At 40.3% G+C, this 25,385-nt stretch overlaps 1 protein-coding gene across 1 annotated transcript; it reads left to right on the forward strand.

Annotated features, from left to right (window-relative positions):
• Positions 1–7,860: 7,860 nt before the first annotated feature.
• On the forward strand, positions 7,861–22,740 carry LOC140233462 (uncharacterized protein sll1178-like). Its single transcript, XM_072313581.1, has 14 exons — positions 7,861–8,257; positions 9,115–9,148; positions 9,870–9,965; positions 10,908–10,958; positions 11,874–12,033; positions 13,163–13,291; positions 14,088–14,210; positions 14,895–15,065; positions 16,159–16,268; positions 16,966–17,131; positions 17,696–17,923; positions 20,895–21,046; positions 21,352–21,469; positions 22,462–22,740. Exons 1-14 carry the CDS (start codon positions 8,161–8,163, stop codon positions 22,615–22,617), a joined length of 1,791 nt encoding a protein of 596 aa, XP_072169682.1. The 5' UTR covers positions 7,861–8,160; the 3' UTR covers positions 22,618–22,740.
• The last annotated feature ends 2,645 nt before the right edge of the window (positions 22,741–25,385 follow it).

Below are 25,385 nucleotides of genomic sequence, written 5' to 3' on the forward strand. Positions count from 1 at the left end.
CAACATCCATCATAGTCTGGGTGCCAAAGCCACTTTTTGGGCCTAACCTTGTTTTACCGTCCACCCAATGTTTCTGATGGTTTTACCCTATTTCGGGGGTGCTGAATCCGAATCTGGATGATGCAACTCTTGCATCCTTGAGGGTTTTGAGATATTCAAGATGGCCGCCAAAATGGCCGCCAAAACCGGAAATTCCCACGTATTTCCTTCTAAATGGTGAGATATTGAAAGGAATTGATGGATTTACCCTATTTCGAGGGTACTGAATCCGAATCTGGATGATGCAACTCTTGCACCCTTGAGGATTTTGAGATATTCAAGATGGCCGCCAAAATGCCCGCCAAATCCGGAAATTCCCACGTATTTCCTTCTAAAAGGTGAGATATTGAAAACAATTGATGGTTTTACCCTATTTCGAGGGTGCTGAATCCGAATCTGGATGACGCTACTCGTGCATCCTTGAGGATTTTGAGATATTCAAGATGGCCGCCAAAATGGCCGCCAAAACCACAAATTCCCACGTATTTCCTTCTAAATGGTGTGAAATTGGAAATAATTGATGATTCTCCCTATTTGGAAGATGCTGAATCCGAATCTGGATGATGCAACTCGTGCATCCATGAAGTTTTTGAGATATTCAAGACGCCCGCCAAAATGGCTGTCAAAATGGCCGCCAATTAAAACCGGAAATTCCCATGTATTTCCTTCTGAATGGTGAGAAATTGAAAACAATTGATGGATCTACCCTATTTCTATGGTGTTAAATCCGAGTCTGGATGATGCAAACCTTGCATCCTTGAGGGTATTGAGATATTCAAGATGGCCGCCAAAATGGCCGCCAAAATGGCCGCCAATCAAAACCGGAAATATCTATGTATTAGCTTTTAAATGGTGAGAAATAGAAAAACAGTTGATGGTTTCACTCTATTTCGAGGGTGCTGAATCCGAATCTGGATGATGCACCTCGAGATAGTCAAAATGGCCGCCAAAATGGCCGCCGAAACGGAAACTCCAATGTATTTCCTTCTTATAAATGGTGAGAAATTGATAACAATTGATGGTTTTCGTCAATGGCACAGTTTGAACTTGCTGTATATACAGTGAAACCAGCTCTACTGGATATCTTTGAGTTGGTACGATACAAGTGTGCCAGCAATAATTAACCCTTCAAGACTACAAATGCGGTTGAATAATTGCAAGATTACACTGTTTCCTCTAGATATAATGGATAAGTTTTGAACACTAACAATTAATGGACAAGACATGTTCATCTAAATCATATTGTGATAGTGATGTAGAGAAGTGTACTGAAATTACCCAACATTACCTGCCTTAATCCATGAGCAGTTTTAATCTCTTTATCCATGAACACTCAAATTGGTTATTTGGTTTATATTGGTGGTCTTGATGACATTGTTGAAGACACGAGTGGGACATTTTTGTTGTTACGCTTCAATTTTTTCTTCAACATGATGTAACATTATGTATGTATATTATGTTTATATAATCTATTACAAACACACACGAGGGGACGGACAAATCACATGTAACGCGCATTGGAAAATAAAACTAAATAAAAATCAAACGACAACATGAAAGGTAATAGTTGATAATCCAGTACTTACGAATATCATAATCGCGCAGAGTGCTTTTGAAATTACCCTTATTGATATCTACTATAGTGGTCATGGATGCAACCATTTCCAATGACCTACGTAATCAGAATATGCGACAAGTTTCACAAGAATACGAGGCGAGACTCGTCAGAATACAAGACAAGTTTCAACACCAAATACCAACATGCCATAATTTGATTTTACTCTATTGATAACCGAAAAGGATTAACTTTACATCTATGGAGCCATATTATTGGAGACCACAAGCATTATTTCATAACAATTATGCATAAAGACATTTTCAATCGTATCTCTCTTTGCGTTTGTACGTTTCAGTGTGATGTCAATATCACTTCTTCTTTTTTCCAGTACGTGTTAAAGTTCCGTTTGAGACATATCGGAATATCTCAGTATATTACAATACCATTGTGACTGTCATTTTGACTTTCAATAAATTTTGGCTGATTTGACAAATTCGCTCAACTGAGTTGAATTCAAGAATACGAATTATTGCTTTTCACCCTGCATGGGTTTATTCTCCCGCTTCGCGTTGGAGCACAATACATGTACTTCACCATTTCAGTATAAGAACATGTTAAGGAGTTTCTGTTCATACAGGACATTTACAGATGTCCGAAAACCTTCAAAGACCTTCAGCACCCTCGAAATAGGGTAAGACCATCAATTTATTAAAAAAAAAATTACCATTAAGAAAAAATATATTGACGTTGGAATTTCTGCCACTTATTTTGGCTGTCATCTTGGACGTCTAAAAACCCTAAAGAATGGACGAATTTCAACAACCAAGTTTCGAGGGTGCTGAATAGGGCCTAAAATTTACCAATTTTTGACAGTTATTTTGACGGTCATCTTGGACATCTCAAAACCCTTAAAAAAGAACACGAAAGTTGCATCAACCAGGTTCGGATTCAGCACCCTCGAAATAGAGTGAAACCGCCACTTGTTTTAAATTTCACACCATTTAGAAAGTAATATAGGGCTCACATGGAAATTTTCGTTTTTGACGGCCATTTAGGGGCCATTCTGGCGGCCATCTTTATTATCTCAAAACCCTAAAGGAAGTAAGAGCTGTATACCGGAGCTTCAAATTCAGCAAACTCAAAATAGTGTAAAACCACCAACTGTTTTATATTCTACACAATTTAGAAAGAAATAGGTGGTCTACATATGAATTTCCGTTTTTCGCGGTCTTTTTTGGCGACCATCTTTATCATCTCAAAACCCTTAAGGATGCAAGAGTTGTATCCTGAGCTTCGGATTCAGCACACTCAAAATAAGATAAAAACCACCAATTGCTTTCAAATTGTTACCATTTAGAAGGAAATACATGGGAACTTCCGTTTTGGGCGGCCATTTTAACGGCCATAATTATTGACTATCTCAAAATCTTCAACAATGCAGGAGTTGCACCATCTAGATTCTGATTCAGCACCCTCGAAATAGGGTAAAAAAATCAATTGTTTTCAATTTCTCACCATTTAGAAGGAAATACGTGGGAATTTTCGGTTTTGATGGCCATTTTGGCGGCCATCTTGAATATCTCTAAAACTTCATGGATGCAAGAGTTGCATCATCCAGATTCGGATTCAGCTCCCTCGAAATAGTGTAAAACCATCAATTGTTTTCAACATCTCACCTTTTAGAAGGAAATACGTGGGAATTTCCGGTTTTGATTGGCGGCCATTTTGGCGGCCATCTTGAATATCTCTAAAACTTCATGGATGCAAGAGTTGCATCATCCAGATTCGGATTCAGCACCCTCGAAATAGGGTAAAACCATCAATTATTTTTGATTTCTCAACATTTAGAAGGAAATACGAGGGAATTTCCGGTTTTAATTGTCGACCATTTTGGCGGCCATCTTGAATATCTCAAAAACTTCATGGATGCAAGAGTTGCATCATCCAGATTCTGATTCAGCACCCTCGAAATAGGGTAAAACCATCAATTGTTTTTAATTTCTCAACATTTAGAAGGAAATACATGGGAATTTCCGGTTTTAATTGGCGGCCATTTTGGCGGCCATCTTGAATATCTCAAAAACTTCATGGATGCAAGAGTTGCATCATCCAGATTCGGATTCAGCACCTACCAAATAGGGAGAATCATCCATCTTTTTAATTTCACACCATTTAGAAAGAAATACATGGGAATTTTCGGTTTTGGCGGCCATTTTGGCAGCCATCTTGAATATCTCAAAACCCTCAAGGATGCAAGAGTTGCATCACCCGGATTCGGATTCAGCACCCCCGAAATAGGGTAAAACCATCAATTGTTTTCAACATCTCACCATTTAGAAGGAAATGCGTGGGAATTTCCGGTTTTGGCGGCCATCTTGGCGGCCATCTTGAATATCTCAAAACCCTCAAGGATGCAAGAGTTGCATCATCCGGATTCGGATTCAGCACCCCGGAAGCGTTTTTTTTAAAGACGGCACAGATTGGGGCATGGCGCGTGTTAAACCTATGGGAAAAACGTTGGGTTAGGGTTTTTGGTTATGGTTATGGTTAGGGTTAGGGTTAGGGTTGGGGTTAGGGTTAGGGTTAGGGTTAGGGTTAGGGTTTGATGGTTAGGGTTAGGATTAGGATTAGGGTTAGGTTTAGGGATAGGGTCCCCGATAAATTTTTAGTTTCCCCAATCTGTGCCGTCTAAAAAAAACACGCACCCCGGAAATAGGGTAAAACCATCAAAAAACATTGGGTGGACGGTAAAACAAGGTTCAGCCTCTGGCACCCAGACTATCAGTTTTGCGGCATTGCATTATTCTCGTTGCACGCCCCAGGTACGCAGTACGCACGTGTGTGCTGCATACATGCTGCGCTGTACATGCTGCTGACAGCTACACATACTAGTACTAGCTGAGCTGGCTGTTACTTCAAGGCTTTGCGCAGTGTCCCCGTTTCCGCCACCGGGATCGAGGTAAGCATTGCAAGTACGATTCTAATTTTATTCGGTTCAAGAGACAGTTGAAGAGGCTGAAATGATCATGAAATACCTGTGATGCATGAGGCGTAGAAATGCAGACATCTACATTATTGTTAGGCTGGGGTCATGATCAGAGTGTGAAGAAGCGTGATGTTAGTCCCACGTGCTACGTCTTGTGTGTGGTGTGACTGTCACTACAGCCCTGAGCTGTCGCTGTACACGTCACAAGTGTCGCGACGGGCTGGCCGTGCTTCGCACGGGGTCTGGTCGGGTTAGTGTGACTAGAGCTCTGTCCCCCACTCATAGAGTCATACTCCACTACTTGCCAAATGTGTGTGAGTGCGTACATCCCTGCATTAGCTAACAAGCAAGGGAAGGGTAGTGTAGAGTCAAGAGAGTGGTGTGGCAAAATCAGCAGGTCACTGCTGTAAAATTGTAGGGGCCACACACAGTTTTGACCTCAAAATTACTCCAGTTGATGTTTTTGGCTACAGAATAATATTCTCACATGTTTGTAGCTGATCTATGAATGATGTTATCATCCATCATGACCATGTTATGTAGACAATTTGACTGGGAATAGATGTCTACATTCAGCACCTCGGCTCAGGGACAGGGTTGCATCCTGACTAACCGCAGCAGCGACCCCATACGGACAAATACGTACCGTAAAGGGTACTGTGTTACTGTTACTGTGTTACAGCGCCCCGTGACAGGGTTACATCCTGACATGGTCATGGATACAAAAGTACATTAGCAGCAAAATCAGTGGGGCGGGGGGGGGGGGGGGGGGGGGGAGGGGGGCATATAAGGCCAAGTAAAAAAAGAAAGCAGTTTCTCGTCCGGGTTTTTTGAGCAAGGCGATGAGGGAGGTCCTTACTATTTGATATCTTACTATTTTTTCGAGGATTGTCAAAATGGAAGTAATATGTGTTTCTCGTCCGGTAATTTTGAGAAAGGTAATGAGAGAGGGCTTTACTATTTTCTATATCCAATTTATGAAATGACTATCACTCTGGTAGCTGTGTTATGAGAGACCAGGTCCCAAGTGTATGTCTTGCCTGCACTCTGTGCTTTTTCAAACAAATAGATATACATGTATGTACCATACTTGAAATGAAACTTCATGCATGCAGAATGTGCTTTTTCTTTCCACTACAGATGTCAAGGGAAAATGACCATCTTAATACTGGTATCTAGGCCTAGTGTTGTAATGGCATTTCTGATACCCGGTACCAGTGTAAGCTTGCAATTCTGATGTATTGTGCTATTAATTGAAACAGGTATAAATTATGTCTTTCAACAAAATACCAATGTACGACTGAAATAATTTCCATGATATTCAAAACACTGATTTATTTATCATTGGTAGTGTGACTTTTTGTGTCCACACAGCTGGTATGTATATATCTGCATCTCTTCATAGTACAAATATATTGTAGAACATTCAACTGGAAACTGGCTTGTACAATTGCAGATGGATGTCAAAATGATACTTGCTGATATGGCATTCTAGCATTAAACCTTTAAAGATGTTTCTTCATGTTCGACATTTTGATGAATGATTGTATACTACACTACAGGGGATACGACTCACGGCCGTGTCCTTGAATTTACATCGTAAAGAAAAGTACATGTATCCCGCAGAAATACGAGACAAACCAGAATCCATGGAAAAGTTATATATTTTGTGGATACACCCATTTAATAATTCTACATTTGCTGGAAAAGCGCATTGATTTTCTCTTCAAAATAGAACAAATCCGTCATCGCCGTCAGATGCAACGTTACAGAGCAGAGTGTACGGGCTTACACCTGGTGCCTGGTACATAGACAGTGCAGTGCAGACACGCATGCTATACGCGACCGGCAACGTACCTCAACACTGCACACACATGCACATAGTCACAATGACATGAACATGTATACAAACTCGATACAATCCTCACAAGCATTTGTACAGTACAATTCATCCGCTTAAAATATGAGAAACGGGGAAAATACGAACAATGCGCGAAATATGCGTGGAATATCAGCGATTGTTCGAAGAAATGTTGCCGCTATCGCGTTCACGACGTACCGAGTGCGCTGTATCCATCACAGCCCAGGCCCGCGCCCGCGGCCGCCCGCGCCCTTCCAACTACAGTTCGACTACTTTGTGGGTCATTCCTTCTTCTTGCCGAGCTCGCAGTATGAAATGCATGCGTTATTACATACGCACTACGGATGCTACAGCTATACTACAGCTAAGTAGAGGACGCAAGGCGTAATTAGAAATGAGACATCACGATTGGTACTGGTAGGTGAACTGTCGATCTTTTTTTCGGCGGCCGAAAAATAGTAAATATCAAAAAAGTCAATGCGGCAACTGAAAATCGATGCGGGCGGGGAGCGGGCTGGGACGAAAATTATGAATTTTTTGGTATTTTCAGCGCCATTTTGAAAATAGTAAATAGTAAAAAAATCGATGCGGCGGCCAAAATCGATGCGCGCGAGGACGAGAAACTGGTTTCTTTTTTTACTTGGCCTAACAAGGTCACTGAATCTTGTTTATGTATTCTATTCATCATTTTCTATCTTTGTATAATAGGTTTTCTCTGCCTCCTTCAAACTTGAAGCTTCTTGCAGAACTTGGCATCTGTGTAGGCAGTGCTTGCTACAGGAGGAGGGTGCATGTGCCAAGATTAGGTTGCAAAAATATAGTTTTAGGTGTAAGATAAATGCACTTTATTATTCATAAAAAAGACCCTAATTGATGTTTGAATTATTTGTGTTTTTGTATGTATTGTATGTACAATGTGTGTTTATGTGCATGTGTATCTTATGTATGTCTACACCAACGCATTTTTAGTGCTGGTTTGTCGATCCAGTTACCAGTAAAATCACTGTTGGATCAGTAACTTTTTCATGAATAGACCAGTAAAAAATGGAAAAACTGGGTGCCTTTTTGTAAAAAACAAAACAAAAAACAAACTAATAGATAAATAAAAAATGACAAAATAAAAAATAATAATGGGTTACCCGTACTGTAAAAGTGGAAATTTTCTCACTGTTGAAATTTCATGCTTTTCGCGCAACCACAAACAAGCATGAAAATTTGAGTAGTGAATATTTGTGCTTGCCATGTTCCAGTAGTTTAGATCTTGATTCCACAGAATTAGAGACACACAAAACTCTTTTTACCCGGCTGAGCGCCCAAAAAAAAAAAAAAAAAAAAAAAAAAAAAAAAATAGTCACATGAAAGTATCCACTTTTACAGTAGTGTGCAACCCTATCTACACTATTGTTTGATTGACTAGTGATAATTTGACACAATCCTGATCAGTGAAAACAATTTCAAATATTTTCAGTAAGCTGTAGTGGTAGAGTTTACTTGTTGCTGAGTGTAACAGGAAAATCACAACTAATTTTTCAAAGAGTTTTGCAGTTTGACATTTAAGTTGCTATACTACACCAACTGATGAATGGAGACACTCCAGTAACTGTAGACATGTATGGTTACCTCTCATAATGCACCCCAGCTATGCTTTTGTATTCAGTTCTAACCTTGGCTTTCCATTTTCTCCTCCCTATGAACATTGTAGCTGTGCCGTAGAAAATGCCTGGCCATACAGTCATTGCTTTTCATACCCTACATGATGCCAATGTGTGCATCACAGAAGATGGAAAGCTGCTAGCTGTGCTTGAACTAGAACGTAAGTAACAGAAAAAAAACTATGACAGTATGAACTCAGCACTGCGATTGTGTGCTTTAAAAGTAACGTGCCCATTCTTGTACTTGCCAATGACTCTCAAGACATTCTATGAGATCCATTTTAGATATCAAACAAGTGACTTTTGGTGAACCATTATAATCAGTTATCTTGATGCAGCTGCAGGCCATGAGTTTGGGCCTGTTTTCTGAGCCATACATTGTTATAAAAGATTTACAGTGCCAACAGTCAAATGTATGGTTGACTACAATGGCACTGTTTTCTCTGCTAAGCTCCAAAAGGCAAATTTAAGGTTGATGCTGTTAGTGCTCTACAGAAGGGAAAATATACCATATTTTAAGTGGGCACAAGGTACATACATCTACATGAGCCACAGTCCAATGCACAGTGCAAAGGAGGAGCTTTTTTTTTTCTGTGTGAGTTACACTTGATGTGATATTATATTGTTTTTGCATTCTTATACTCTTGCCATTTCAGCCAGCAAAACATATGACTGAGATATCTTTGTGGTTGCGCATTTTTTGGCTGAATTAAAAGTTTTGGGCTGAACAAAGCAAAAGTGAGTTGTTCACAGTCCCTTTTTTCTTAAGATATTCAAAGAAGTTTTTTTTTTTGTAAGTTTTTGTATTTTATAATGAAAACATCTTAAGCATTCCCCTGTTTCTATGATTTCACCATACAACCTGCATGTATACCTAAAGGAAGCCTACAGTTAATGATGAATGAATCATATCCAGTCTAAAACAGTAGTGTGCCATTTACTAGACTGCTATAGATCCCCGTGATTTAGAGACTACTGTTTTATTATCAATGTTTATTTTTGATCTGTCTCTTCCCAGGACTCTTTGGAAAACGGTACTTCTGCAGTGCACAGTAAGTTTTAATCTTCTTACCACCTAAGTCTCCTTACACGTACACACCCAGACAAAAACAAGAACAAAAACAAACAAAAAACATTACAAAAGCAAACCGACATACAGTGTAGTGCTATAAATTGAAAACCAGAATGCTGTGAAAGCAACAGCTTTGAATATGTTTAAGTGGGTATTATAAACAGGGTTAACTTATTGATGAGAAGTTCTCAAATCAAGAGTGTACATGTGTACCGGTACTCATTTGATGAGTCAAAAGCAGGGGAGGCAGAGAGATATTTTTCAATCAAAACTGCCTTTTAGTACACCATTTCTCCCACCATTTTATCCTGTTATCTCACAAGAAATGCTGTGATAAGTTTATTCTGTAGAAAATGCAAGAAAAATCCCCTTGAAATATTGTCATTTGCCGTGGGCTTGTGAGAAAGTAAGAAGTATATATCGGGTGTCGTTTCACGGTAATTACAAAATATGTATTTGTGAAGGACCTGTTTTGTGATTTTTAACTTTGGAGTCACACTCTCACACAGTTTTTGCATTTCACTTTTAGCAGTGAAAAAAAAAAAAAAAAAAAAAAAATGGGGGGAAAATGGAAATGATTTACATATCTAACATATCTGTATTGGAACATTTTGTGACCAGTCTAGTAAAACAAAGTGACATCAGATTATGTGTGAAATTGTTCAACTTTTCTTTTTTTTTTTACTTTTCTTTTTTCCAAGGAGGAAATCCCTATTTACAGAACAGTGGACAAAGGCAGTGCATACCATCACAAAATACACTGGAATTTCAAGCTTTGATGTGGGTGTGACCAGCTGGTGAGTACGGTCATTGACCCATTAAACTGCTGTCATAGAACAATAATCATTTCACAACAGGGCTACAAGTACTAAAAGAAGTGTCTTCAACAAAGAACCAGATGATGTGTGTTTTATGAAATTATGTATTGAAACCTATTAGGAATTTTGTAGATTACATCATTTCAGTCAGATATGATTTTAGTGCTATAGCTCTAAAGGCATTCATACAATGTATTCATGTAGAGAATTTGCACATGCTTTTGAGGTATGGATATGTATATATGATATTGATGTGAAATTGGTAGCATGCATAGTGCTACAACTGTGTGTCCATGCCATTTCTAGAGTAGAGGTCGAGTCAATTTAAATGGGGCTATTGGTTTGCCCTGCCTGCTTGTATTATAACAAAAGGAAATTTGGGGTGGATATTGACAACATAATTGTTCTGAGCCATGATTTATCTTGGTATACATGTTTTGACTTTATCTTTTTAGTCTGGTGTCCTGATCTGGTCACTAAAATCTTTAAATCTGAAATTTTGGTGGTCTTAAAAAAAGATATCTAGTAGCTCAAAATAAAAGCAAAAACTGACAATCCATTTTGAATCTTGGTTGCCCAATTGGGCCACCAATAGATGAATTTGGTGGCCCGACACCAATTTTTAGTGGCCCCAGGCTACCAGGCCACTGCTAATGTTGAGCCTTGTGGTATATACACTGTAAATGATGAAAATAATGTGATGAATCAGTATACAGGCATTCAGACTGACAAAACTAAAGTGAAATTTTCAAGTTGTAATACATATAAATTCAAAAACTCTTTAATGTGATGGGGCGGGTGGGTGGGGGGGGGGGGGGTAAACACTCCCCATAAATCATCTATGCAGTAATATTGACTTAGCAGTGATTGAATATTTAAACATCAAATCTTGAACGTCTGTCATTATATATTCCTTTGAAGGGTTCTACCATCACAGAGAACAGTCCTCCAAAGCTTGGTCCAAGCGAAGAAGTGAGTACTCCTTGAAGTGACTGATGTTGAAGAGAAATGTGATATGCTGTTGAAGGTTTACTTTTATAAATCATAATTTAAAGAGCAATTTTGATTTTTAAGGATATACTCCAGTGCATTCGTACACCACTTTCATCCTGTAGCATTTCGAGATGGATATGACATGTCCCTGTGCACATTGATATACAACTGTACAAAACAGCCTTGAGGTTCGTGTAACCTTAAGATGCATATTTGGTAGAGATTGTATTCCAGTCAGTGTGTCTGATAGGTATTCTGGAAAAAAACAAACAAACAAACAAACAAAAACAGAGCTAGACACCAAGTGCAGTCAACAGAGTTATGAGTAAAATTTTGACTCTTGAAATGTATGAGAATTGATATAAAAAGTATCAAACCTGATGAATGGGCAACATCTTTTCCCTTTGCTGTGTCAAAATGTCTTTCAACAGGTTTGGTTATTTTTTCCTGTGGGAAGTGGCAAGAAAAATGCTCTGAGTGTTGATTTATGATTTGTCTGGAAATGTGTATTTGAAAGAAAAAAAAGAAAAGCAAAACTACAGAAGAGACACTTATTCGATTGTATACAATGACAAGGCAGTTGATCAATCATTACAGGAAGTCTGGTCAGTCAGGAATTCAACAGTTAGGGTAAGGAGTTTGAGGTATTATTGTTAAAACAGCTATGGAGAAGAGTTCTCTTCATTTGCAATAGTAGTTCCACACCACTCCAATATTCAAAACAGTTGTGTATAGTGTGGTGTTGGCAGGTGTACTCTAGTGTCATAGTCTATGTCATCATGTTAAAGGAAATGGGAAAAAAAATTAGAAGAGACCTCTAGTTTTTTTTGTATATCTGTGATAATGCATTTTAGCATGTGTGTGTATTGTTGTTTTTCTCTCCATTATGTTCAGATGGGTAGCTGTAGACCACCACAACTGTCATGCCGCATTAGGCTTCTATGACTCGCCATTCAACAGCGCCCTCATCCTCTCGTATGACGGGGGAGGAAACGATGGTGCATTCAATATCTACCATGGCGACAGGACCGAGGGTATCAAGCTGCTGAAAAAGGCAAGGCTGTAATGTTTGAAGCAAGAGTAGAGTTCTGAAGAAGAAGAAAAAAAGTAGTTCTCTTAATTGCTACCTCTCCTATTCAAAGTGGTAATGAACTACCATCTTACCATGGAGCTGCAACGATAGTTCCATGGTCTTACTATGATCACAGATTATTTTATGGTGCCAATTACAGCATTACTTACTTGCTTGCATAGAACAGTGTGTTCCTGTAATCTCCTACAAGTGATCCCACTCGGTTTTAGTCTTCCTTAGGCTTGATATTCAGCCTCTATTAGGGGAGTGACCAAGTCATTTTCAGTCTGGTCTCTCCAGCAGGCTGGTGGATGTTCTGGTGCTCTCTGAGAAAGTCAATCATGGAGGCTTTGAGTGGGATCCTATGTGAGGGTATTGTTGAATGAATTTTGTTTTAAAGCTCAGTTTTGAAACAACTTGTTATGTCATTTCTCACTCAAAAATAATATTTTGTCTATGACATGGACCAGTTACAAATATATTTGCAAGCTTTTCTTTTCAGTATTTACACCACTCAGTTGTAATTCTGATGTGAAAATGACTCTGAAAATGAATGATGTGGAGGTTTGTGTTCGTGGTCTCCCTGATTTTGCAATGCCTTCTTTAAAAAAAATTAAGAGCCTTACTTTCATGCCCTGATAATAGAATATGAAATTTTCTCTGATTTGAGATTCATTATTGCCTACTTAGGAGCTGTTGTAGTTTGGTGGATGGATTATATGACCATGACCTATCAGTCACAAGGTGTATTGTTCAAGTCCCTTGGCTGCAGTGGTTGTGTCCATAGGCAAGGCATGTTTTTCTCATTACCTATTCCATCAGATGGGACTTTAAGTGTTTATCTGGTGGTTGCATGCTCACAAGCATGCCTCATTTCAATAGCAGCCATATGGAATACGTCTTGATTAAAATGTAATGCACAAGTATCTCCCAGAACCTTCCTGAGGAATACGGTAGGAAAATTGATGATAAAATCATACAGTACATTCCAATGAAAATCAATCACCGCTGTCATGTCTATAAGTAATGGACTATGTAGGATGGTTTGTCAGCCAATTTGAAGGAATCAATTTTTTTTTTTTTTGGTTTGTTTTTGTTTCATGTGTGACAGATAGATCTGAATCTGGGAGCGCCATACAGGAATATTGCCCTGGCAATGTCAGAGGTCACAGGTGAGCCTCATGACCCGGAAGTTGTTACTTCCTACATGAGGCATGCGCCTTTAGCCCTCTCAGGAAAGGTAATGCAGTTGGCACTCGTGCATTGTTTGTGGGGTTTAGGTAAATTTTATGCACCCAATAACAGCGTGTTTGTCTCTCGCCTTTAGTGAAGGATCTATTGTTACTGTTAGCACCAAAACTCGCCAGTGAAGTGGGCGTGAGTCAAGGTCATTGATCAGTGTGAAAGCCTTTTGTAAAAATAATTATCACTCATGATCTGGGAAAAGGCATAGCTCATGCATCCATTTTTATTTTAAGTGAATGATTAATATGTTGGTCACTTCGAATAGTTGGATTGCTGATTTGCCCATCAGCCGCCTCTGTATTAAACAATGATTGTCTTGTCGGTTGATTATGATGTCCTAGGTGTTTCTGTATTTCTTTATATTGGCATAAAAATACATAACTAGTACTTTGTCAGATGAAATTCTTATCTTATGATGTTGACTAAAATTGTTATTGTTCTATGCACTACTGTCTTCAAAGAATCAATATTTGTTAACATATTTCATCACCTTTAAAACTGTGAATGCTTTCAGACTAGCTCCTGGTGTTGTAAGAGTCTAATTGCAATTTCTTCTCTAGAGGACCAGTAGTTTCAGCACAAAGTGAGAATAATGTCGCAATACAGTTTTGATGCAAGATTGATATATATATATATATATATATATATATATATATATATATATACACAAAGACTGTTTAATACTCATGATTATTGATATCCACATCAGCAGAGTTTTGTAGTTCCAATGTGGTGTTTTGTTTGAAGGCAGCTTTGCTGTTTGACTTTGAGTTCTGTTTCTGTGTCTATAGGTGATGGGTTACGCTGCTCTGGGAACCGTACAGGAAGCCTGGGTCCCTGCTTTCTTTGAGTACTACACCCGATTTGGAATCCCCATGACTGGACTCTTCAACCTGGGCGAGAGGCTTGGAGTGGTAGGTTCTCTGACACCGGATGTAGTGTATGGGACTAGGGATGGAAGGGGCGAATCTCCAACACTGGATGCAAAGTGTAGGACTAGGAATGGAAGGTCACAATCTACATCTCTCTGCAGGAAATTTTGGCTGATCCTTACCTCATCTATCTACTCGTAACTGAAGTTCCGTGACATTTTATTTGGAACATTTTTCAGAAATTGAGAGAAAAGAAAGTGGTTGTGTAACACCAAGATACCGTATAAAGATTTGAATCTTGTGAAATTGTCTTTTAAACGGTACCCCTCAAACAGTTTCACACATGCTGAGAGTTTGTTTCTGAGCTGAAATTTCTTGTGGGCAAATGATATTTCCTGGATGATGGCAATTCATGCCACTAAAAATGGTTTTAGTTCTCCTTCCCAGTTCAGGGAGGAATTTTTTTGCATTGGTGATGAACTACCAAGCAGTTTAATGTCGAACACAACTCTAATGAGTCTTGAAACTTAATCAAGGAGAAATTCATCTAGTTAACAAGCAGTAAAACTGATGTACCATTAGCTCTCTCATCTTGAAGATGCATGAAAGCATGTATTACATTCTTTATGACAAATGAATGGAGCATTCAGCGTAATATTTCATTTCACAGCAGAGGCTTAGACTTTTGATGCTCTTTGGTGTGCTATCCTCTCATTCTGATGGCAGAGCTGCGAACCAAATGCCCTGGAGAATGCAGTAGCGCGTGACGTGGCAGCAACCAGCCAGTACGTCTTCTCCCAGATCCTCCTAGATGAGGCGACTCAGGTCTTGAATGACGAGTACCAGTCCAATGATGTCGCCCCGGATGGTATTGTACTCACAGGCGGGTGTGCCTTGGTGAGTGAGTAGTCCCTCCGTACTGGTGCCCAGTGATACCCCTTGTGATCGTCATTCTTTGCCCCTTACTCAACCAGACTTTTCAGATGCTGATTTATGTATTTTTTTCTATTTTTTACGGGGGGATGAGCCGAAGAGTGAAGGAGGGGATTTGGTCGCCCTAATGTGCCTATGAACTATGCATATACAGCCGAACCTGTCATAAAGAATGCTCAGGGGAAACATCAAAAGTGGTCTTTGCAGACAGGTTGACCAAGGAAACACTTATTACATGCTATAAATTTGTTATAATATTGTGACAGAAGGATGTCAAATTTAGACAAATGCAGATATTTTGCATAATAGTTTGAGAGATGGTACATGTTGATGAATAGTAGTTACTCAGTACAAAGTTGTATTGCCATCCTGACCAAACGTCACATTGGGAAAGACTGCCAACTGCGGAAGTTCCCAGGCGGGCTTGAAAAACTTGCTCAAGCAAGTGATGCTGCCCTGAACTGGATCTGCAGCTTAGCTATCAATCTAAAGTCTGTAACCCCTCACCCACCCCATTGTATCGCATCGTACGACAGAAGAAGAAGTTACTAAGTGGATCATTGATTTGCAGAATCAGTGTCACTGTTGTCATTGAAAGTGTGATATGTTGGATGAAGTGACATTTTTTCCCCTGAGTTGTGAAACATTAAATGCCTGTGCAGTCTTTAAAGATTGAGATATCAAAATAATCACAACATACCACCGAAGCTGCAGCATAAATGTACAACAAAATGAACATGGGCACATTCACCTTGCAATGGGTGTATGTGTATTAGAAGTGCGCTTTATGTCAACAATATTTGAGTTGTCAGGAGTTTTTGTTCTAAACCTTCCCTGCTACTACGTATGATATCTGTATTATAAATATTTGCTCTTAGCAGAAATTTCGTAGACAGCTTATGACTCCAAATATACAGCCAATACTCTTTGAAAGCATGTTTTCTTTTATGTACAGATGGTTCTCATACCTTGGTCACTCCTACAGTTTGTGTGAATTCATTGTGTTCTATTTATTTCTTTTTCCACAAAATATTCCATTCTTGTCTTTGTCTACCAGAATGTTCATGCCAACCAAATGGTGGTGGAGCAGTTTGGCTACCCCGTCCACGTGGCATCCGCTCCCAATGATTGTGGTATAAGTGTTGGTGCCGCCTGGTGCATCCAACCGTAAGTGTGTGCATGCAAACGTTTTCGGCAGCAGTACAGGTATCTCCATGCAGGGCAAATATCAGTGATGAATGCTGTCAGTGATTGTGTTAGGCATGAAGAGTGAGTTAGGTGACTGATGAAGTCACATAACAGTTCGTGTACAGATGTAAATATTGAAAATGTTCATATTCAGATAATCATGTTGTGTTTGTTATTGTGTAGTATTATTGTGTATAATTTTTGTAGGACATATAAAAATGAATGAAATGAAATGAAGTCGTGTGCCCTTTGATTTGAAAGCATTACATGTAGTGACAAAAATGTTGTTGAATTATCATCAAAACTTTGAGTACAGGAAAAGATATGACTATTAAAGAAACAAGACTTTATTTTGTAGTCAACCATACAAAGCTATTCATCTGGCATAATTACACAAGATGTTAGCATACAGATTTCCATTTTTTGTTGTCAATACTAATAAAAGACCTGAGATGAGTTGAATCTCGCAGTGAACTCACATGATGGTAGTGAAAATTTGTTCTGCTTTAAGTGGGTTGATGGCAGATGTTTAGTGATGCATGCAGTAAATCTGACAGCGACTTAAATGGTAACATAGCTCCTACTCAACTTCCATGAGGAGAGTAATAGAAACAGCAACTCCAATTAGAACCCCGACTTCTGATGGTGCTCCCCTTTTTGTCTGGACTTCCCACAGGCCTAGCACGAGGGCACCGCTCCAGTACGCCGGTCTACCTCTCTTTGATGCCAACCTCCTGGAGTCCCTGGCCAAGAAACGTGGAGCAAGGAGAGTACCTGTGAAGGAGGTTGCCGGGCTGCTAGTGAGGGGGGCAATCATTGGCATTGTGAGAGGTCGACAAGAGGTACATGGCATCCTTTCTGCTGATATATGTTTTTATATATATCGGTGCTCAGCGCAAACTTTTTTTTTCTCTCTCTCTGATGGCCTGCTCAGGCCACTAAAATCTTTAAATTTGAAATGTTGATGGCCAGTAAAAGAAATGTATTGGCCCCAAATAAAATCTACCTGCAAATGATAGGAAACATGCAATCCATTAGTTGCCCAATCAGGCCACCAAGAGATAACTGTTTTGGAAATTCGGGTTAGCAGTGTATTTTCATTTAATACAGACTTTCTATATGTTTTTCACAAAAAAAAAAACCCAGCATGAAAGATATTGCAAAAGGTATATATGATATGAATGTCATTTTTTTTTTCGTGTGCAACCTTCCCTCTGATACTCTTTTTCTTCTCCCTTCAATAAGATTTTGAAATGAAATGGTAGAAATATTCATCATTTGGTTTATAGAACTTACAATACTTGCATTTCTTTGTTTTCAACTGTTGTATTTTTATTCATATTTTGCCAGAGCTTGATCTGTTTATGTTAGTGAAACTCTTTCTATGTCTTCCTCCCAACACAAAGTTTGGGCCCAGAGCTCTCGGCCACCGGTCCCTGGTGTGCTATCCAAACCGGGCCTCCCTGAAGGAAGAGATCAACAAGCTTAAATCCCGGGAGTGGTTCCGCCCTCTCTGTCCCGCAGTCACCGAGAGGTCGGCGGCCCGCATGTTCTTGGGCAGAGAGTCCAGTCGAGAGTGGAGAAAGAAGCAGCTGAAAAGTGAGCAAAGCAAGCAGCATGCAACCCTTTCCTCAGTGGCATGCCCAGTCAACTGAACTTGGACTACTTGGACTCCAAGTAAAATGGGATCATTCATGATGCTATGATGATGGTATTCACTGGCCACATTTAGTCTCAAATGAAGCAAACTCATGTCAGGGCGTACCATGGCAAAGTGAGCCAGACCTTGTTGATGGAATATGTCTGGCTTTGTTCAGGGATTATTTAGTCTCCTCTTCCAAAGCAAAATTTTTGCAACACCCTTGTGTACATTACGTAAAGTTACTGAGTGGAATTCTATTATACCTGGATGTGAGAAAAAAATATGTGTTTGCTCATGGTTGCATTCAGTCAGCTTTAGTGGCATGGGACAGGTTGCTTTGTCAGGCTATTAAAATCAAGAGGGAATGCACCAGTGATGATGACCCAAAAGAGAATTAGATAACCCTGTAATTACAATTTCACCATGTTGAGAATTATCGGTAGTGATATTTCTAGCCTCGTTAAAGTAAGTCTTATTGACTCTATTATCATCATTGTTTTCACAGTGGTTCAAGGGTGATGGTGATGGTGATAATGATGTATATCATCATCATGCCATCATAATGACGTATATCATCATCATGATCTTCATAATTACCTCCGCCAAGGGAGGACGTTATGTTTTCATCGGCATTGGTTTGTCCGTACGCAAAATAACTCAAAAAGTTGGGAATGGATTTGGATGAAACTTGTGGGAAAGGTTGAGAATGACACGAGGAACAGATGATTAAATTTTGGTAGTGATCCGGAAATTTTTATGGATTTTATGAAGGATTTTCTATATTTTGGCAGGTAGGGTGAACAAACTTGGGAGTTCACGCTGCGCATTTTTGAGGTTTTCATACACGCACCAAAGTGCGTGCTCTTGTTTCTGCTAGGGTGAGGCGCGCCACGCAGCTGAGGGTTGATGACGTAACAAAGGCTTCTATATTGGGAAAGCGGGCGATTTTCAGCATGCATGTATAAAATGGAAATCACTGATCTCTATGGAAGAACAAGATTAGTGGTTAGTTAAACCTGTCTGACAGAGGTCTGCGCTCTCAGAGTGCTTTTCTAGTATATTAGCTCACCTGAGCCAAAGGCTCAAGTGAGCTATTGCGATCGCCCTTCGTCCGGCGTCCGTCGTGCGTCTTGCGTTGTGCGTCGTGCGTAAACTTTTTACATTTTCATCTTCTTCTTGAAAACCCCAGGAACGATTTTCATCAAACTTGGCAGGTAGCATCCCTAGGGGGTTAGGAACTCAATTTGTTAAAATGGGCACCATGCCCCACCCAGGGGGCCCCCAGGGGGGCCCAAACCCCAAAAAATTAAGGAATCTGTAAAAATCTTCTTCTCTAGAACCAGAAGTGATAGAGGTAAGTTAATACTATGAGTTAGTACATTGATGACTGTAGTTTCAAGTTTGTTCATGGCAGGATCAGGGGTGCCCCCCTTGTGACCCAGGGGAGGGGGTGGGGAGGGGTTCTAATGGGGCCTAAATTGTACATTTTCATCTTCTTCTTGAGAACCCCATGACCCATTTTCACCAAACTTGGCAGGTAGCATCCCTAGGGGGTTAGGAACTCAATTTGTTGAAATGGGCACCATGCCCCACCCAGGGAGCCCCCAGGGGGGCAAACCCCCCAAATTAAGGAATCTTTAAAAATGTTCTTCTTTAGAACCAGAAGTGATGGAGCTAAGTTAATACTATGAGTTAGTACATTGATGACTGTAGTTTCAAGTTTGTTCATGGCAGAATCAGGGGTGCCCCCCTTGGGACCCAGGGGAGGGGGTGGGGAGGGGTTCTAATGGGGCCTAAATTGTACATTTTCATCTTCTTCTTGAGAACCCCATGACCCATTTTCACCAAACTTGGCAGGTAGCATCCCTAGGGGGTTAGGAACTCAATTTGTTGAAATGGGCACCATGCCCCACCCAGGGAGCCCCCAGGGGGGCAAACCCCCCAAATTAAGGAATCTTTAAAAATGTTCTTCTCTAGAACCAGAAGTGATGGAGCTAAGTTAATACTATGAGTTAGTACATTGATGACTGTAGTTTCAAGTTTGTTCATGGCAGAATCAGGGGTGCCCCCCTTGGGACCCAGGGGAGGGGGGTGAGGAGGGGTCCTAATGGGGCCTAAATTGTACATTTTTATCTTCTTCTTTAGAACCCCATGACCCATTTTCACCAAACTTGGCAGGTAGCATCCATAAGGGGTTAGGATCTCAATTTGTTAAAATTGGCACCATGCCCCACGCAGGGGGCCCCCAGGGGGGCCCAAACCCCCAAAATGAAGGAATCTTTAAAAATCTTCTCTAGAATCAGAAGTTATAGAGCTAAGATAATACTATGAGTGAGTACATTAATGACTGTAGTTTTGAGTTTGTTCATAGGAGATCCAGGGGTGCCCCTCTTGGGGGCAGGGGTGGGGGGGGGGGGGGGTGGTTGGGAAGGTCCAAATGGGGGCCTGAATTGTACATTTTCATCTTCTTCCTGAAAACCTCATGATGGATTTTCGTCAAACTTGGCAGGTAGCATCCCTAGGGGGTCAGGATCTACATTCCAAATGGGCACCATGCCCCACCCAGAGGGCCCCAGGGGGCCCCAATCCCCAATAATTAAGGAATCTTAACAATTTGGGCCCTTATTGTACATTTTCATCTTCTACTTGAGAATGCCTGGTCAAATTTTGGTAGAGCTGTGAATAATTTAGATTAGTGACTGCGTGAAAGGTGAACTTGCGATACTCAGGTGAGCGCTAGACCCGCGGGTCTCTTGTATTATTATCAGTTCCATTCTTTGAGGCATTAGGAGATTCTTAATTCCAGTTTTTGTCTGCTGTCACCAAATTTGCAAGGCATATGATGTGGATGTGCTTCCTGTTTTACAAAGTGTCTGATTCTATGATATCAAAATACACTGTCTTTCCTCCCATCTTTAGACATTCCTCTAAAGTGGGACGGGACCCAGTCACCTCTGGTGCAGACGGTGGACTCACCGATTTGCCTGCCAGCAGAGGGGGGCTCATCTGCAGAGGACTGGCTGGGGGCTTCCCCTTACATGTCATTTGCCCCACCCCTGACGGCTGAAGCTCAGAAGCTTTTTCCAGCCATTACCCACTACGACGGGACAGCACGGTAAGAACCCCATAGATTCCATTATTTTACTGCAATTCCTTCAATTCCTTCCGTCCTCTTTCAAGGAGAATTTGAAGGCATTTGACTGTATTTCCACCTGTCTTGGAAATCATTCTGTATGTTTCATCTTATGCCAGTCATCATCTGCATTGTTATACTCTTTACTACTGAGCAATAGCTTGAGAACAGAACCCTAAGCACTAGTAATAAGTACATCATTCCTCTGTAAGTCAAAATTGAACACCTACAACACCTATGACACCTACAAACACCGGTGACATCCGAAATCAAACTGTGCTTTGCAGACTGCAGACGGTCTCGCCGGATGGTGAACCATGGTTCCACTCGCTGCTGGAGGAAGTTGGCAGACAGGGAAATGATGGTGGTTACGAGATCCTTCTCAATACTTCATTTAATGTCAAGGTACCGTATGTAGACACCCTTGTTTCTCTGTTGTTGTTTTTTTCCCAATTCTCAGTCAGAGATCTCCTTAGTCCCTTTCTTATGAAGCCTTGTCTTTATGGTATTAAGATCACAAAAGACAGAAGATTGCTAAATAAATGGAATATTTTGCAGCATCTGTTGTTTTTCAAATTTTTCGAATTGACTAATATGAAGTAATAATGATAATACAGTATTTTAGTACCGTAGTTGCTGTTGCTGCTGCAAAGGTCTTCTTTATCCAGCTTAGCCTCTTAAGTGTTGCCACTGCTCTACCAGAGGGCCCTGCCATTATTTTTACCCTAGCGTTCCGTTGCAAGGTACCCATATATACACCTAGGTCGAGAGAGACATCGAGGGCAAAAAACATCTTGTCCAAGGATATAAACACTGGCTGGGAATTGGTATCAGGCCTTCTGATTTGGAGTCAGGAGTTTTTTCCACTGCCACAGCACCAACAATTATTGCAATGACAGACAATGACATTGCCTGCTATAACACAAATTTTAAAAAAAAAACAACAACAATAACAACTGTTGAATGCTACATACTTCTTTCATTTACCAATTGATTATTTAATTAAAAAAATGAACTTTTTTTTTTTCATTTTTGATATCGTCAAGTTTCAGAATGATTCTGATGCCATATTCCAGTAGGTTTGCTTGGTAGTAATAAGGTTACGACAATGGGCATCTTTTTTTCTTTAAAGGGATCCAAAATCACAACAGGCGTGGTCAGACTACACAGAACTATGCATAGTTTCACTACTAGGTGTTTTGCTTCATGTAGTTTGGGCAGTGTGACCACAAACTTCTTTAGAAGTTACCAGCGAAACTTCCCGCTAAACTTCCGTGCTCAAATTTATGGAAGTTATTGGGAAGCAAACAACACATAGTTCCTCATAAATGTGACCACGGCTAGTGACATTTCCTGTACATCACCCTCCCCTACCCCCCTCTCCTCTTCTCCTCTAGGGTAAGCCCATCTTGAATCACCTCAGCACAGCCCTACAAATCTTGGACTCCTCCCCGGAGGGAACCATGACGCACGTGCTCGCCGAAGACTGGCTCTTTATGCCCCAGAGAGGCAGAGCTTGTGCGGAGCCGTCAGACACATCGACGGGATCATGAGTGGTCATGCGTTGGTGCCTGCTGGAGTCCACCGTCCTTTGCATCTCGGCTGGCATTAAGAGTAGCGAGGCAGTATGAAATAGATAGCGGCAGTCTTCTTTTGTGCAAGACCTCCTCCCAGTTCCTCAGGCAAAATCCATCTACAAGAACTGAGGATGGCGTACATGTATATGCAGTGAATGTAAGACATAACAGAGTTCCTACTTGCCTATAAAACGACTTGTTATTTTCAGTCTTTGCAGGTCTGAAAATACTGCTTTAGAGGTCATCCAGAAGAAACAAAGTGTGCTAAATTTCATGAAGGAATGAAAGCAAGCGATGATGGAAGTACCACTTGCTACATGTCAATGAAGTGTAGAACTAAAATCAGAATTTCCAGTGCAATTAAGTTGTCGACAAACCACAGCACAAGACAGTACTGAGTTCAAGTGAAATGCGTGAGGGCGAAACAGTGTGGAAATGGTAACCAGAGATGAAAGAAACCACCACAAACCACAGCACAAGACTGTACTGAGTACAAGTGAAATGCGTGAGGGCGAAACAGTGTGGAAATGGTAACCAGAGATGAAAGAAAATTTTGATTTGGAAAGAAATGGTAGATAGTGGTTAAGTCTGCAGTCCATGAGGCTCAGAGCAAATATGTGGAAACATGACGAAGATCCTATCTCAAAGTGAAGGTGAAGTGGAAAGATGCAAATGTTCACTTAGTGACAAAACATTGCTTAATGTTGTGCTTCCAAGGTCAAGTTGAACAGATGGAAAATGAAATGTTACGTTTTTGGCCGACGGATTGTGATAAAATGATTACCTAAATATTAATGTAAAGTTAGAAATGTTTGGACAAACCAGAAGGATTCTGATTTCTAAACAGCAAACTTATGTCTCAAAAGCATTGGAACATCTGCTGAAAACAGAGAATTTTGCTGTATTATCATAGCATTTGTATACTCAAATGCCTTTAAATTACATCTGAACACTTACACCGAGGAATGTAGAGTAATGCTATATGATAACAAATGTGACAAAAATAGGGTCCTCTGTATTATCTTTTTCCTGCCCCGCCCCATCAAAGAAAAATATATTCACAAGTGTTTGTAGTGTTGATATGATCGGCATAATGTGCTGATTGGTGCTCTCGTCACTGTAGTCCCTCTGATTTGTTTGTTTGTTTGTTTGTTTGTTATACCCCCGCCAAACAAAGTTTGAAGGGGGTATATAGGAATCAGCGGACGGTCGGGCGGTCGGGCGGTCGGTCCGTTGCAAATCTTGCATCGCGAACTACTTCCTCAGTTTTCAACCGATTCCCATAAAACTTGGCACAGATGTGTGCCTTGGGTTGTAGATGTGCAAGACGTATTTTTTGACAGTACCCAAAAGTACGTTGCCATGGTAACGGCATATTATGGGCAAAAATGGGTACAAATCTTGCGTCGCGAACTCCTCCCACAGTTTTTGATCAATTTTTATGAAATTAGGTACAGATGTTCATCTGAATATGTTGATGTGCAAGACACATATTTCCGCAGTGGCAAAAAGTGCGTTGCCATGGTAACGGCATGTTATTGGTAAAATATAGGGCAAAATGCTTCATGGCAAAACTGCTTCATCAGTGTTCTTCCAATTCTCATGGAATTCATACTGAATGTTTGTCTTAGGATATAGGTCAGCGTGACACATTTCTTGACAGTAACAAAAAGTATGTTGCCATGGTAACAGCTCACATATTATGAGCCAAAATGATGGAAAATTTTGTGTTGCAAACTACTTCCTCAGTTTTTGCCCAATTTCCATGAAACTTGGTACAGATGTGTGCCTTTGGTTGTAGATGTGCAAGACGCATTTTTCGACAGTACCCGAAAGTACGTTGCCATGGTAACGGCATATTAATGGCAGAAGATCAAGGAAAGATCTTGCGGATTTAACTACTTCCTCAGTTTTTTGACCAAAGTGTATGAAATGTTGTTTTGACCAAAGCTTATGAAATGTTGTTTGGCGGGGGTATAACCAGTCGCTGTAGCGACATTTCTAGTTTTTTTAGTAGTGGAGTTTCAACTTGCCAAGTACTTCAGTAAAATCAAAATTGTAGGTAGGCCACACTGTGTCTCTTGATGCTAATAGTGAATAGATTGATAAGAATAAAGCAAATAAAGTATTTGTTTTTTTCTAAAACTTGATTTGATATGCCTTTAGAATGTGCAGTCTTCCCAATTTGGAATTACCATATTTGTGATTTTCTTGTTTTGCCTTCAGAAGAAGTTTTACTGTGCATCAGTGCATATTTTAATCTACAGAAATGTCAAAACTAGGTCTAGACTAGGTCTATTTCTAGCGGTTTTGTAATGAGGCGGTCTGGCATATTTGCAGATCTGTGCAGAAACATTGTCTGTGTTTGAGTCAGAGTCGAGTTTAAAATCTACCCTGACATCAGTTATGGTACACTTCTGCACCCACTCCAACAAGGACTTCACTTCCTCAAAGATGGTTCCAAAGCAGATCATGTTAAGTTTAATGCCATCCTTGGTGTGGTGGTAAGTGTTTTTCCTCCATTAGTTCGTCTCCGGTATCCAAGGGTTATTACTGTCTGGAGTGTGCAATGACTTCTCGGACGTCGCGATATCATTGCCCTCACTCAGCTTCCCTTTTGGCAGGCTTCCCGAGAAGTCGCCTCTTTTGTACGCACGATCAACAGTTCCTATTTTGGGCGCGCCATATGTTGGTGCAATGCATGCACTAAGTAGTATGTGGGCTCAATCATCCGTCATTATTAC

This window comes from Diadema setosum, chromosome 9, assembly GCF_964275005.1.
Source record: "Diadema setosum chromosome 9, eeDiaSeto1, whole genome shotgun sequence".
Taxonomy (NCBI): domain Eukaryota; kingdom Metazoa; phylum Echinodermata; class Echinoidea; order Diadematoida; family Diadematidae; genus Diadema; species Diadema setosum.